At 36.1% G+C, this 16,646-nt stretch overlaps 1 protein-coding gene across 1 annotated transcript in view; it reads right to left on the bottom strand.

Annotated features, from left to right (window-relative positions):
• Positions 1-15,171, bottom strand: part of LOC149776579 (sacsin-like) — a 36,443-nt gene extending 21,272 nt beyond the window's left edge. The window contains exons 1-5 of the mRNA XM_089941317.1: positions 15,168-15,171; positions 14,261-14,376; positions 6,804-6,917; positions 6,048-6,195; positions 64-1,647 (exon numbers count right to left, since the gene is read on the bottom strand). Of these exons, the coding sequence (XP_089797443.1) occupies positions 64-1,647; positions 6,048-6,195; positions 6,804-6,917; positions 14,261-14,376; positions 15,168-15,171 (1,966 nt within the window). The remainder of the gene's footprint in view (positions 1-63; positions 1,648-6,047; positions 6,196-6,803; positions 6,918-14,260; positions 14,377-15,167) is intronic.
• Between the last annotated feature and the right edge of the window lie 1,475 nt (positions 15,172-16,646).

Genomic DNA, 16,646 nt, shown 5'->3' with positions numbered 1-16,646 from the left:
AATCTTTTCTACTGTAACTTATTTTAAAACCACTGATTCATATCAATACAAAAATTTCCCTACCTCTGTTTGCAATGGCTTGCATATGTCCTAGAAACCTTTGTTTTCGCCAATCTAGATGTACAAATATGTTGTCAAGTCCAGGAAAAAGTTCCATTTCTTCCTTGCTGCATAACAGTATTTGACCATGTGGTCTGTGGCTGGATACAAAGGCAATGAAGGATTCATCATTTAGAGGAAGAAGTTCCAGACCATCCAGGATCTCGTATTGACCGTCTACTGTTAAGAACTCAAGGAGATCAAACTTTTCTTCCCTAGTCAGTGACCTGTATCTTGAGTTGTCTTTCAATATAATGGAAAGACTTCTTGGCGTTAATTCTGTACCACTGTTACTGAACTGGGTGAAAAACTGAACTACATGCAGAGGTACTTCCACATATTTCTTGTCATAAATCCTCAAGACTTTTGCGACTGTATTCTTTACGGAAGGGGTCAACTTTGGATATTGACTGAATGTGGTGAAATAAGCTTCTGCATAATCAATCCAACTTTTCTCTCCAAATTTATTGACAGTCAATAGAGTGGGCTTTGCGATGATTTTCCGAGAAATTTGAGGCAGTACTATTTTCCATATATCAACTACCTGATCAGCTTTTGGAATGGCTGCATAAATGCATTCAATAAAGCTATCTTGGTTTCCATTCTGAACTGAGTGACAAATCATCTCCTGTATAAGAATCTCATATACATCTGGCAGTACCTCTGTGAGAAGCTTTTCATTCCATGTCAACACTTTGTCCCTATGCAGATGCATTTCAACTTGATCAGCCGATGGCCATTTTATGTGGCGTCTATTTTGACTTAGTGCAAAATATCCATTGACGTGTACTGGCAAACCTGTCATACTTGTTATCTCCTGTGGCAGTGGTAGAAAACAAAATACATGGCCCTTGAATTGTTTAAAGTTTTGTCCAATAGGAGCAGCTAAACCAGCAAATGGGCTGTATCCCAGAGACTCGTCCTGAATAAGTAATTTCAGTTCATTGGACATATTTCCTCCCTTATAGTAGTTAATCACCATCCAGTCAGTGGTACTTTCCTTCACAGTATCGTCTCTTTCATAGGATTTTGTGCAGATGGATAAAAGGTATTTACAACTAATAGAGCACTGTGGAACTGTTTTATTTAAATTTTTGATCTTCGTCAAGAAGGCTATCCTTGCCTGTTGCACTTCATCCACATTTTTCACAAGCTCTACATTGAACTGCATGTGGATCTCATTAGAAATGGCCTCCCTTGTAAACAGGAATACTTTTGTTATCTGCTTCAAAAAGATCAATATATTTGAGGCTTCAGCCTGGAAGGCAGTGAAAAGATCAATCACCTTGCCTTTATCATATAACGTGTCTGATAGGCTTGAGGCCTGCAATCGCAAAGGAAACCAGAACAGTGTTCCATTGTACCACCCGGTCTGTAGAATTGCTTCGGTAACACCAAATGTTCCTTGAAGAGCTGTGAGGAGGTCCTCAATGTTTAACTTCTTCCATTTCTTTAATTTGGACAGTCTAATTGTCAAACATACATGATCGGAACTTCTATGGGGATCCATAAAAAGAATCCTGTCACCACTCAACACAACAGGATTGTCTGAAATTGTGTTTAAATATCAGTGAGACATCAAATGCATCCCATTAAAATCTTTGTATCTATCTTTTATTACATACCTGACTACCTATATATCTACCAATAGATAGATAGGTAGGTAGGTAGATATGGCTGGAAAGATGGATGAATGAATGTTTCTAACCTTCTATCCATCCATCCAACTACTGACCCACCCACCTGCCTGCCTAATTTGCTATCCAGCTACATATCTACAATTGGCAATAACAAAAATTAATCTTTTGTGTGTAATTAATACTTGTGATTTTGAAAATTAAACTGAAATAGTTGAGATTTCAATTTACTCTATAATAGTCTGACTGTATTGTACCTGACCTGATTTAAAATAAGGCAAAACTGATAAATTACATGTATATAAAAGATATGAAACTTCAATTTTATTGGAGCCTGTTTCATTAAATGATTACAATGAAAATGATTTTATTATATATTCATTTTTGTCTCTGTTAACTTTACATCATCAAAGCCATACAGTATTTTGTGATACTGAATACCTTGATATTGCATGCATGTGCACAAAACATGTGCCTAAAAATAGTATAGTGTATTAGGAACTACTTTATAAACAAACCATGTACACTCATGTAGTAGATGCTTTAGGTTTTAGTTGATTAAATTTGTTTCATCCATTTGAAATGTTAACAATGTGGAAGAGTTCATTGAGTCAGAAATGAAACTTTCAAAAAGCGCATGAATGAATGTGATATTCACAATGTCAATAACAAACATGCGAGACAGTAATTGAAAATACCGTTCTGATCATTTGAAAGTTATTTAGGGGAAATATTTGTAACGTTTCACAAACAGAATGGTTCATATTATGACTAGTGCTCTCTAGGGTCTACAAATATAGCATAGAAAAGTATACTGAGGCCAAGGGCTATCACATATCTATCAAAGATATACCATTTTACAAGTCTGTCAAAATACTAGATTCGAGAGAAAAATGCAACTGAAGGTTTTGGTAGGAAACTAAAAGCCTCAGAACCAATAAGCCAGGATGAAGAAACATTGCTATGGTCCCTCAAACAGTGAGATTCAAGTGACTGGGCATAAACATTCGTCTTCTTTAGCTGGTAATAAGAATGGTAACAAAAATATACTTATTTTTATGCATCTTGACTTTCCTCAAAATGTACTTTCATAGTTCTACAAATCCGAATGATATGTCCTGCAAAACTTAATACACACTGAAACTGCACTGAAACTTTGAGTACATCTCCAACTAAGTTCACATTCTACTTACTATGCTGAATTGACCCAATAATCCAGCCCATCATAATCAGAAAAGCAGAGTTGAGTTGGATCAACATAAAACTAAATTCCATCCATTTCAGACCAAATAGAAATGTTGTTGCAATGTGCATTTATTCCCATTATGACTATAAATTTCAATTTCAAATGGACCAAACAACAATTCTTTATGAAACTACTGTCATGTGTGCAATAAAGTTCGAAGGTCTCTGGGCAGTGTTATTTGCACATTAATATTGTTATTGTGTATTGATGAATCCACGGTTGTGTATTTATTTTTTAATACAGCATAAATTCAATTAGCTTGTCTTGTGTAGTGTTTTTTTTTTTTTTTATAATATAATTAAGCCTTAGGTAGAATAACAAAATGAGAACATAATAACAAGGTTACTGCATTTGTATGGGAAAATATGAACTTCTTTTCTCAGAATAATACTTCACTCCCAAAGGTCATGCAGTATTATTCAGAAAAAACTCATTCATATTTTCCCACACAAATGCAGTAACCTATGACTATTTCATACTCATTTTTGACTCCGTTAACTTTACATTGTCAGAATCATGCAGTATTTTACAATACTGAACACCTTGATACTGCACGACACCTATGTCTAAAACTAGTAAAGGGTATTAAGAACTACTTTGTAAATAAAATATGTATATTCATGTAGTAGATGCTTTAGGTTTTAGTTTAGCGGTATTAGGTTTGTTTGTGGATAAACCAAAGAAGCTATTTCGTCTGTTATAGAGTAGAGAGAATGAAGTGAACAATGTGGATGAGCTTACTGAGTCACAAATGAAACTCTGAAAGAAGAAATGAATGAGCATTGGTATTCACAATGTCCACATCAAACCTGATCACTGAGACAGTTATCTAGGAGAAATGTTTGTAACTTTATGTAAATGGAATGGTTCAGGCTATGAACAGTACTCTAAAAATAGCATAGAAAAGCATATTAAGGCCAAGGACTATTGCATATTTATCAGAAATGTACCATTTTATAAGTCACAGTACTAAATTCAAGAAAATAAATGCAACTTTAGGTTTTGGTAAAAAAGGTAAGGATCTCAGAGCCAATAAGCCAAGCTGATGAAGAATTCTTATTTCCACTGGCTAAATGGATTGTCACACACCTGCTGCTTATGTTATTTTTTCATACAATGTTTCAGATTTAGTCTAAAGAGAGATGCCACACATGTCATAACATAGCTGGGGTCCCTACAAAGAGCATGTAAATTACAAGGCATAAACATGTCTTCTTTACCAAGTTTTAAGAATGGCATACCCGGTAATATATACTTAAATTTTTCCATCTTGAATTTCCTCAAAATGCACTTTCTTAGTTCTACAAATCTGACTTACATGAGCTATGTCCTGAATTCTAAAACTTGATTGCAAACTGCAAAATTGTTCTGTAATTTTGACTACTTTTCAACTGCAATAACATTCTCCTTACTGCACTCAAACTGAAATGAACATGATATTCCATAGCATCTTTTTTGATAAATTCATATTTTCCCTACATCATGATTACAAAATTTCAATGACAGAACAGAAACACACATGCAGTTGAGTCAAGATGCATCCTTCCTTGCTCAAATCATATGTACTTCATGTGGAATTGACACAGCTAATAAACCGAGTCCATAACTGAGATTGAGTAAAATCAACAAGAAAAACGCCAAAATCCATCTATTCCAAACCAACTCAAAAATTGTTGTAAGTAGACCAAAACCACATTTCTTTTTTAAACTAATGTCAAGTACTCAATGAAGTTCAAAGGTTAATGGGCTATGCTATGTGTACATGTGAATGTGAATTGCTGAATCTATGGTTGTGTATTTATTTTGGAATACAGCATAAATGCAATTACTTTATGTAGTGTATTTTTTTAATAATAACTCTTAAGTAGACTAACAAAATGAGCATAACAATAAAAAGATTACTGCATTTGTATGGGAAAATGTGAACTCATTTTCTCCGAATAATACTGCACTCCCAAAGATCGTGCAGTATTATTCCTAAAATAAATTTTCATCTTTTCCCATACAAATGAAGTAATCTATAATTGCTAAAGTATACAACACAACCTAATGATCCAGTGCAACACCATTTTTAATATAAAACCTGAAATTGCCCACGTAGTCTGAGATGAATTTTGTCAGTCCAGCTTTAGAATAAGGGAAACTATCAGTGAACCACTTAGCTTTGAAACCCAGTTTAAATCTAATCAAACACATCCTCCATGTTGTATCATAGCTCAGTTTCCATCCCTAAAGTTCAACCTTTTGAAACCAAATAACAAATCAGAAACATTTCTTTTACACCTAGAAATGAATCCCAATGATGTCCAAGAATGAAAAATTTCAATCGAAAATGTATAGACGGGTGTATTTAATGACAGGTAGGCAAAAGCTATTGGACACATGCATACATTAATAGTTCTTTATCCATCCATGCATTTATTCAAGACATCCTTTTGTAAGCACTAGGGTAGGTGTTAAATGTGATCAATGGAATTCTATAAATTTGGGGTGAAATGAGTTTAAGCTTAAGCTTAAACCAGTTAACACAAAGAAACTCAATGTCTTTACAAGCTAGACCCGTATCTATGTATGTGCCATAACAAAGTATCAAACCTCAATTAACAATGCACCTGCATTAAATATACCCATGACAAGTGGTCTAAAGCACTCTCCATTACGGATCACTGCCATCTCACCTCTGTCTGCATGGGTTCGAGTCTAGGATTCGGCCTATGTGGGTATGTGAGAAAGCTTGCCAGTAGCTTCTCAAGGGTTGGTGGTTCTTTCCAGGGATTTCCCGGGTTCTTCCTCCACCATTAATACTGGCCGCCATGTATAGCCTATCATGTGCTGAAAAAAGGCGTTAAACCCTACAAGAACAAGAACAAGAACAACAACCTATACCCATAATTAATAAAACTGAGATTTTTTAAAAACTGAGTTTACACTCCTAGAAAGAGCTTTTCACCACTAGCATCCTCTGTGAGTGGCTGACATAACAGTTTGATCTCAAAGGCTCAAGCTTGGTAGTTTTGAGAATTCTAAAAATCACAAGAACAAACGTTTTCAACACTTAGCCATACCTGTAATATGGAAGACAGATTTGAAGCCCAGTCCAAATCGCCCAACTTTTAATGGGTCTTCCTCTTTTATACTGCTGTAAATCATCCTGATACCCTTCCAGTCTAGCTCCGTAAAAGTGGCATTGTTGTGGAAGCAAAGTGCTGGACCCTGAAAATGACATATTTATCTACAGCACTGACACAGCTGTGTTAAGCAAAACTCAACAGATTTAGGTATGCATAAAGTTCTAGCAAATGCAAGCAATGTGGAAACAACTATGATGGCAACAAAGAAAGTTTTCACATCATCATGTGTTTCAGGAATCAACTAAAAATCCACGAGCAACAGATTTTCCAGGAAACATCATTTTGCAGCTGTATAGAGTATTTTATTTGGATCTGTAACATATACTTGAAAATAATTTTTTTTTGAAAAAGCATGTTTGCCAGATTTGAGCGAGATTTGCTGACACCATCTCAGCAAAAGAATAAAAGTACACAGGTAATATTTAGAAAATGCCGCAACTTGAATGTATTTTGGGTATGAAGTATCTGCCATCAATTTCCAGCTAGTGTTTTTCAATTACCTCCACCCATTCATTTGCATCTAGTAAGCAAAATTCATATTTAGTATCACATTTTGAAGTGTCTTTGAGGGATAAAATTCAGCCAATTTTCCTGTCCAAGTTTACTTCATATCAGTATATTTAGCATCATCGAATCATGTTTCGAGATCATTTAATTAGTTGTTTCTTTGACTCAACAGCAATGACTGACCTGCAAGAACTTTCTATATCGGCTCTTCTTGTCCATTTGTGTATTAATTGATCTGTCATCGTAAAGTATCCTGACCTCACTTGCTCCTGCATCCTCTGCATTTTGAATAAGTTCCTGAAAAACAAAATCTTGTATACAGCCCATATCCTCATGAATGTGACAGCTAACAAAGATTTTCTGCATTCATAGCCGTTTGGACACTCAAAGAGAAATGGTCGGGTTATGGATTCATTTATGAAGCATTTAATCTGCATAAATTAATTCCATCCATTAAACAAACAGCTCAGATAGTTCTCACCCCCTCCTCATAACTGCTTCACAGTTTTAGAAGGAAATGATCAGAAATTAGCCAATCATAAACAAAACCATACATGTTTGTGCACTAGTAGTGCACGTCAAGTTGAAAACTAATCTGACAGCATGTAATTCTCTACCTTGCACAAGAAACTACAGTGTAGTAAATGAACAGAGTCAATTATAATGAATAAAGTAGTGCACTATTATGTGGATGGGATAAACTCATTTAATTTCAATTACAGTTGTGAGGGACATGTTTAATACTTTCATTCCCAAACTTACATATATTTTCATTTAAAATGAAAGTAGAAAGAATGAAGTTAAGGTGCCCTGTATAAAAGTAGTAGTTGATGTTGCTGTTGTTTTTGTTACTGGATTTGGTTTTCTTTTTCTTCTAAAAATCCCAATTATTTTAAAAAGTGTTGGGATATTGTGCTACAATTAGTTTTTCCGTCTATTCATTACTAACATCCTCTTAAACTGCTAAACTGGAGTTATTTTGACCATGTGGTATCCATGTATCAATGGGACATCATCTCTGACTCCTTCCTCTGGGTCCATGGGAGAGGTCAACTTAGTGGTGTACTGATAGTGATGGATGGTCTCACATCATCAAAAATCATGCATTTGATTCATACAAATATGTCCACAATATATAAATGTAAATTTCAGACACTTACCAGCCATTTCTCATGACTCTCAATGTATGGTCAGTTTAAGGGACCCTTTGACAATATGTACAGATTATTTCTGGAATTTGAATGCTCCAGTGGCTTAGTGGTTAGAGCATCCGCCTCAGATGTGGGAGGTTGTGGATTCGATCCCCGGATGAGTCATACCAAAGACTTATAAAAATGGTACTAACAGCTGCCTCACTTGGCGTTCAGCAGTAAGAGGTTAGTGTTAGGACTGGTCGGCCTGGTGTCAGGATAATGTGACTGGGTGGGACACCATGCTACATGTCTGCGGCATGATGCCCCAGTGCTAGACGTCACTGTAAACTGCCACACTGCAGACATTTTAGTGATATGACTGAAATATTGTTAAAGAGACATTAAAAATCCAAATCACATCACACATATTTATGGATTTTAAAAAATCCAACAACTATTATGATGTGAATTTCACTTATTCGCACATGTAAAAATTTTGGTTGTTTAGGTCATGTGACTTGACTCAAGAGTTTATCGGGTTGTCTTGTGCGCTTTGGAGGGAAGCATCTGTGTATAGCGTAAAAAGTATTTAAAATTACCCATTACAGTGGAATTCTAATTCAGTTCATTTAACACATAATCAGACAAAAACGTAAAAATATATACCGCCACACAACAGATTATTTAGAGCTGTGTTACACAATGCTGAACAATCAAAAAACAAAAGCAATTCACATTCAATAGACTTTCAATTAAACTTTTTGCTTGTGAAATTTGAGGTCTTTGAAAATCCTCATTTGATTACAAAAATGTACAAAATGAATTCCCCAGAATATAACCAAACTCAAATAGACAGAGTGTAAATTAGACTACAGTCATAATTGATTATGAATTCAAAATCAATCAATGTTCACATTAAATCTCACATGACTGGATTATGGATCTCAATTAACTTAAAGAAGAATGTTTAAAAAATCCAATATGAGTCTTAATTAGAAATGGATTAATGCATCAAAATTATTTTGATCTTGGGCGGAAAAATTGATCTCATTTATCAACATTCTATAAATAGCACCTTCAGCTACATAACTAGATATAATCAAACCTTGTAAATTCAAGAATGGAATGTAGAAGTAGCTACTTCATCCAAAGGTAAGAATTGTTTTCTTTTTAAATAGGATCTTAATTTGTAAGCAACCATTTATTTATTTTCAAATTAAGAACCAGAAATCACAAAATTCCAAGAGATACAGGTCTTAGGGAAATCATAAAACACCATGACAGAATTTGTAAGCTTTGCTGAGAAAAACATTAATGATGATTTCAAATATATTTGTTCATCTGTTCATTCTTTTGAAGTGAAAGAGATCTCTTTCGAAAACTTTTCTGAGTTGACCAAGTATCATGAAATTTCAAACACTGTTTCAATGTGAAATATGTTTCCACTAGTAAAATTACTTTGTAACACTAAAATAATCATGAAATTTCAAACAGTTTCAATGTGAAATATGTTTCCACTAGTAAAATTACTTTGTAACACTAAAATAATCATGAAATTTCAAACACTGTTTCAATGTGAAATATGTTTCCACTAGTAAAATTACTTTGTAACACTAAAATAATCATGAAATTTCAAACACTGTTTCAATGTGAAATATGTTTCCACTAGTAAAATTATTTTGTTACTAAAATAATCATGAAAATGTTAATGAAAAAGTTTTTTAAACTGACCCTTTAGAAACAGAGATATTTAATGAGTTTATATACACTAGGGGGTTTGTGTTTTTTTATACATACATGTCATTTATTTTTCTTAAATCTCTTTGGTCACACAAATACTCCGTATGATATGCAATTACCAATATCTGACTGTGTGTGTATTTAAACATTTCAACGCAAAGTTTAGTATTGCTTATGTGCATGCATACAGAACTGTTGTTCTTTTTTATAAACCAATTATATAATGCATAAGCACTAGACTGAATGACCCATTCTGTTCCTGCGCATCTGACCCAACACCAGTCTGTCTATACAGGCTCCATATCTTCTTGACTTGTCCATTTAGTTCAATGATGATGCAAGTTGTGCAGCCCACAGTGACTATGCGTATGTCTCCAGAGTCCAAAGCTGGATGGACACAGGATGTAACAAGGTGGGCATGGGAAGTCTGTAGACATGATGGCCTGGGATGCTATGATGTGCTGTTTTCTCTCGTGGCTGTGAGGTGTTGGTAGCGGTAATCCTCCACTAGTTCAACAGCCTTTGCAATGAGCATGCGCCAGGTAGAGCAGTCCATGGCCGTGGCTTCCAGCTCACTGGGTTGGATTCTGCACCATTTCAGGTTATACTTAAGGTTGTCTCTCAACCTTTTCCTTGGGCACCCTCTTTTCCACTCTCCCTGCTTCAGCTCACCATAGAAGAGCTGTCTGAACAATGTGACAAGACCATTTGAGAATGGTTTTTAGCAGCAGTGTCTCAATGCTGGGAACACTGGCCCTGTTGAGGACTTCTAAGTTGGACACCCTGTCTTGCCATTGGATGTGCATGACTGACCATAGTGAGCACATGTGGAATTGCTAGAGCTGCTTCATGTACCTATGTATATGGTCCAGTGTTTAACAGCCATAGAGCAGGGAGGTGAGAATAACGGCTTTATATACCTTGATCTTGGTGGGCATCCAAATGTCTTTTTGACACAGGACTCTGACACAAAGTCTTCCTAAGGCTTGGCTTGCTTTCTGGACCCTGCAGTGACTTCATTGCCCAGCAACCCATCTGAAAACATTGATTCCCAGATATGAAAATTCTCCAAGTTCCTCAGTTGTCTCCCCTCAATCTTTATGGTGGGTTGTGGTGGGTTTGTGTATGGAGCTGGCTGAAGGAGTAACTCTGTTAATGTGCAGGTTTATTGTCAAACCAAACTGCCTGGATGCCTCAGATAACTTAATCACAAATGGTCTGTAGATGGTTTTGCTTGTGTGCCATAAGTGCACAGTCATCTGCAAACAGAGCTTCAAGAAGTAGTCTTTCCAATGTCTCTGTTCTTGCAGACAGCTGATGCAAGTCAAACAGGGATTCACCAAGGTGATACTTGATGTAGACCCCAATGTCTAGGTCTTTCATTGCATGGAGAAGGACTTGGGTGAAGTAGAGGTTGAATAGCACAGGTGTAAGCACACAGCCCTGCTTCACTCCAGTCAAGATGCCAGAGTGCTCTGAGTACTCCCCATAGACCAAGACCTCTATGGCATGTCATCATGTTGCAATAGGATAAGGGTGGTGAACTTTCTGGGGCAGCCAAGTTTTCCAAGACAAGCCATAGGGCTTCTCTATTTACAGATTCTAAAGCCTTGGTAAGGTCAATGAACACTGTATATAAATCCATATGCTGTTCCATGCATTTCTCCTGTATTGGTCTCACAGTGAAGATCATGTTGACTGTGCTGCGGCCTGGACAGAATCCACACTGTGATTCAGGTAGTGGTGTGGGCAATAATCTTCCCGTCAATTGAGAGCAGAGAAATTCCTCTATAGCTGTTCCAGTCAGTGATTATCTAGTGCCTTTATTCTTGTACAATTTCATAGATCTGCAGCCACCTCCTCCTTGTCCTAGATGCTGGTGAGGATGCCATGGAAAGCTGCAAATGTTTCTGTGACAAAAGCCTTGAATACTTCTGCAGGGATTCCTGTCTTTGCCTAGTGCTCTGCCACAGTTCATCTCACCTTCCACTTCTCCTCCTCAGATGGGGGCACATCCAGCTGTTTGCAGACTAGTCTTTGATGGATTTGCAGTGTTGGTCTATCAACACTGGATGGGCAACTAAGGAGCTGGCTAAAGAGTTCCTTCTATCTTATCTTGTTGTTATCCCTTCTTTGATGGTTGTAGTGCATCTTCTGAGTGTAGACGGGTGGATCCTCATCTGGGAGGGCCATAAACAGCTTTAATTGCACTAAAGAACATTTAGGAGTTCTTCATATCAGCATTTTGTTAGATTTCCTCAGCCATGTTTTCCCACCATCAATCCTGCTTTTTGCAGAGTTCCGGTTAAGCCATTGCCTGCAGTTACTTAAACTTATCTTTCATGGAGATGAAGTTTTTTTCTGCAAGTCAGTGTATGCCTTGTTCTTTTCTTCAATTAGGATCTTGATGTCCTCATCATACTCATCAAACCAGTCCTCATGGACCCTTGTCTTATGACCCAGGACTGATTTAGTTGTTTCCATCACTGCCTTTTTTAACTGGGTCCATTCTTCAGTTGGGTCTCCAGTCAGTGGTTCTTTGGCAGACAGCTTGTTGTTGAGTTTGTGCTGGAACTCCTGCTTGTGCTCCGGGTTCTTTAACTTGCTTGTGCTGAAGACAGGTCTCACCATTTGGGGTTGCTTGTGGTGTGAGGGATGACATGTAGGTAAGCTTGGTTCTGGCAAGTATGTGGTCAGTCCAGCACTCTGATCCGTGTATGGCTCAAGTGATGAGCACATCTTTTGATGTCCCTCTGCTTAGTGATGACATAGTCTATGATGTGTCAATGCTTAGACCTTGGGTGCTTCCACATTGTCCTATAATAGTCCACTGGTCTAAATATGGTGTTGGAGTTCACAAGGCTGTATTCAGTTGCTCAGGAGAAGCAAACCATTGCTGTTCATTTTGCCAACCCTATTTCCTGATCACACCACTCCACTAAGCTTGGTCCATGCCAACTCTGGCATTGAAATCACCCAGCAAGATAAGCTTGTCATTTGCCGGAACAGAGGTATGGATAAAGTTTAATATGGCATAAAACTGAATCTTCATTTCATCTGAGTATGTCATGGTTGGGACATAGGAACTTATGAATGTCAGGAAACCATTGTTGATGGACATCAGCTCTGATTTTATATTACCAATAACAACTGGTTGGCTTATATCAGACAGGTGTGTGTGTCTGTGTGTGTGATTTGGATTTTTAATGTAGCTTTAACAATTGTTCAGTCATTTTGCTAAGATGTCTGCTGTGTGACAGTCTATAGTGATGTCTAGCACTGGGGCATCATGCTGCAGACATGTAGCAAGATGTCCTACCCAGTCACATTGTCCTGATACAAGTCAGACCAGTCCTAACACTAACCTCTTAATGCTGAGTGCCAAGCAAGGCAGCTGTTAGTACCATTTTTATAAGTCTTTGGTATGACTCGGCCAGGGATCAAACCCACCACCTCTCGCATCCGAGGCAGATGCTCTAACCACTAGACCACCAGAGCAGTCTGTCAGATAGATACAATTAGAATCATGCATGATGAATGAGAACATTTGTATTTTTCAATTTTCCATGCAAATATATTATGGTCAACTAAGTCAAAGGCCTTCTTAAAGTCAAGGTATAGTTCCAACCAATTCTCCACTGTCCACTGCAAGCAACCATTCATCAACAAGTTTTGTTTGAGAAAACTGTCAGGATCTGTTTCATATAAATCTGGAATGGGATGATTGAATTAAATGGTACTCAGACAGGTAACCATAGAGATGTCTTGAAACATGTCTTTCAGAGAGTTTGGGTATGGTTGGCAGAATAGATATTGGTTTATAATTATCTGGATTGGATCTTGAACCCTTTTTATAAACAGGTATGACCTCAGCATCCTTCAGTTGACATAGAAAGATTCCCTTTGTATTGATGTGATTAATTCTATCGGCAAGAGATGTAACAATAATAGCAGCACATTTGTTCAAGATGAATGGACCTATTTGGTCCAATCCAGCTAATTTCTTAGAATTTAACATTTTCAGTTCACTTACTACATCTGCAAATGACAAATGGAATAGTAAATTGTAAATTTTCAAGAATTTTTTCCTTCATAAAATCTTGTCTTGTTATTGTTTACATTAGTATCTGAGATATTGGAATATAGATTTGTCATATTAATGAAGTACTCATTCGAAGTACTCATTAAACCTGTAAACATCATGCATATCATCAGTTATTAGTTGATTTGTGGGATCTTACTGTTTCTGTCTAAACTAAAATCATTCAGAATTTTCCACTTTTCATTTGGATTCTGTCTTTTCAACATATATTTTACACAAAATTCTTTTAGTTGACTGAATCTTGGCATTACAGCTGTTACACTAGAGTTTGTAGTTGTACCAATCCTTGATTTTATGAAAATAGTCTCTATTCTGTCTGGCTTTATTGATCTCTGTTCTGAGTCACATAGGTTTCTGAATGTGTTTCACTCATTATGATTTTAAATAGTATTTTAATCTAAAAGAGAGTTCATAATAGTGCACAGGTTTAAAGTGCTTCTTTGGGGTCTTCAACCTGACATAGTATTTAACCACCTTTCTCACTAACAATTAACAAAAGAGGAAAAGTCAAATAAAAAGACTAACAACAGAAAGATGTATAATTACACTGTCAGCAGAAAGAAGAATGAAATTTATAAATGTTAAAAAGTATTAAAAAAACAGACCCGCATACAGCTGAATGGACAGAGAGAGGGAGAGATTGACAGACTGTTTTTGCTAAATACCTTAATGATCTGCCCATCATCTGGATACTCTGCCAAAATGGTTTTCAATTGTTTTATCAAAGGAGGTTGTTCCATAGAGGAAAACTCCTCGATATCTGAGTCAGAATCATCCTCTGCTGTAAATAAATAGATTCTTGACTTAAGACTAGAAATCTGAGTTCATTTTTTTCTCATTCTATCTCATAATAATTCTTCATGTTCTTATCAACCAACCAATCATGTGATCAAATACTAATGAAATTTTCCCAATTTTCATCCAACTTCATTCAAATAAATCAATTTTATTTCAAAATTTAATAACACAGTGGACCCTCAGGATACCATTGTTCAGGGCAACCGTACAAGTATGTTGCCCTATAAATGACTTTGTCTTATAGTGAGGTAATGATGATGATGATGATGTCGATGATGATGATGATGATAAAAATAATATTAATAATAATTACTATTAATATTATTTGAAGTAATACTTTTATAAGAATAACAGTAGCAGTATCAGTAGCGATGGATAAAATCTGACTGAATTCATTTAATGAAGGAATTAAAACATTTATGATTACTGTCTCTTTTGCTGAAGAAAAACAAAATAAATGTGGTTTAAGTATAGGATAAATATATTATCATATTGTTGTATTCATATCATAACTAGTTCCAGTCCATAATTCATATCAACCTGCAGACCAATTTTGGGAATCACACATTTTTATAAAGTGACATGCAAGCAGTCACATGGTAACATACAGCACAAATTTTCTCATTACATATAATAGTGTGTACCTTGTACTCCAGGAGAATATATTGCTCACTTCATCTGATTCCTATCCAATGTATCTACGTTTCAATGAGGATTTAGAGGTGTGTGTGTGTGTGTGTGTGTGTGTGTGTGTGTGAGAGAGAGACAACATACCCATATTTAATGCCAGTTCATGTATTTAAATTACAGATGTCTGTCATGTTATGCCACCCATCAAATACAAGGTGGTAACTGGAAAGAAAACAAAAGTTCATTACTTCAAACTTATGGATATAACTCAATGTCAAGATCACATCAACCTATTGTTGTTTTATACATTAAAAGATAACTGAAGTAAAATGTTCACTCATGCTATTACACATAAGCATACAACTGATGATTCTGTTCAAATATATCAGACACTGTATTTTTTGGAATTTGTTTCTAACAATGTCTATATAATACGTTTACTGCAGTTAATTCTGGAGCAAAATGAGGTACATGTACCATACCCTGATGCTTTTTATTCGTACAGGTATGAGCCAATTTTGGCACATTGATAAAGCTTTATATTTTGTAGATTTGGACAAAAAGTAAGTTTTCTCAAACAAACTTTATAAAATACAATTAAAGTAATTGTTTCACATTTTTTTAGTTTTGATCAGAGGAGTTTAAGACAATGAAACAGTTAATTTTGCTCCATAATGATTTTTTTTACAAATCCAGTTTATTACTCCAGGCAAGAGATGTGATGCAAAGGTTGTGGGTCCTTGGAGATGTGATTGCAAGGTTAGGGATAACTGGAGATGTGATGGCAAGGTTGGGGATCCTTGGAGATGTGATGGCAAGGTTGTGGATCCTTAAAGATGTGACGCCAAGGTTGAGGATCCTTGGAGATGTGATGCCAAGGTTGAGGATCCATGGAGATGTGATGCCAAGGTTGAGTATCCTTGGAGATGTGATGGCAAGGTTGGGGATAACTGGAGATGTGAGGCAATATTGGGGATCCTTGGGATTACTGCGTTACAGATATATGTAGCAAAGCTTTACAATGAAGAAGTATAGCAGAATACAAGAGAGAGAGAGAGAGAGACGGTGGCAATGTGAGTGGAATCTTTTGATCCACTAGCTTCTGCATTGCATTTTCATGTTCCTCTAAATAATATATATAATCTCACCAGGCTTGGGATACCACACCAATATCATAAGTGGATGAGACATTAAAATCATTTCATATGAAAAATGCACTACATGTTGATTACTGATGCAGTAGAATAAAAACTGACAAGTATCATATAACTTTTTGGGGTATCATTTGTAGGTAATAATGCAATAATACTAAAATAAAAAAAAATATATTTGTCATTGAGGTGCTCAGAACCGACAATTTCAGTAATGGGTGTCATGTTTTAAAATTTGATTACACATGTGATGGCATCATCATTGTTCATTTTATTTTGATCCTCCATACATCAAAGGTCATTATTTACACCCCAAAAAATAATATAGCAAAGTTAATGGTAAATTATTTGGCAAGGTCATCATGAAGGTGATCCAGTACAAAAAAGATTGAATGTCACGTTTTGATTCCACAATGAAAGCAGCATGTCTCATATACAAATTCACACTACCCTGCTATTTCTTTATGATACT

This window comes from Sinohyriopsis cumingii, chromosome 18, assembly GCF_028554795.1.
Source record: "Sinohyriopsis cumingii isolate HCF-2022 chromosome 18, ASM2855479v2, whole genome shotgun sequence".
In the NCBI taxonomy this organism is placed as follows: Eukaryota; Metazoa; Mollusca; class Bivalvia; order Unionida; family Unionidae; genus Sinohyriopsis; species Sinohyriopsis cumingii.
Note: the sequence above shows the minus strand (reverse complement) of the source record. Positions and strands in the feature narration are given on the sequence as shown.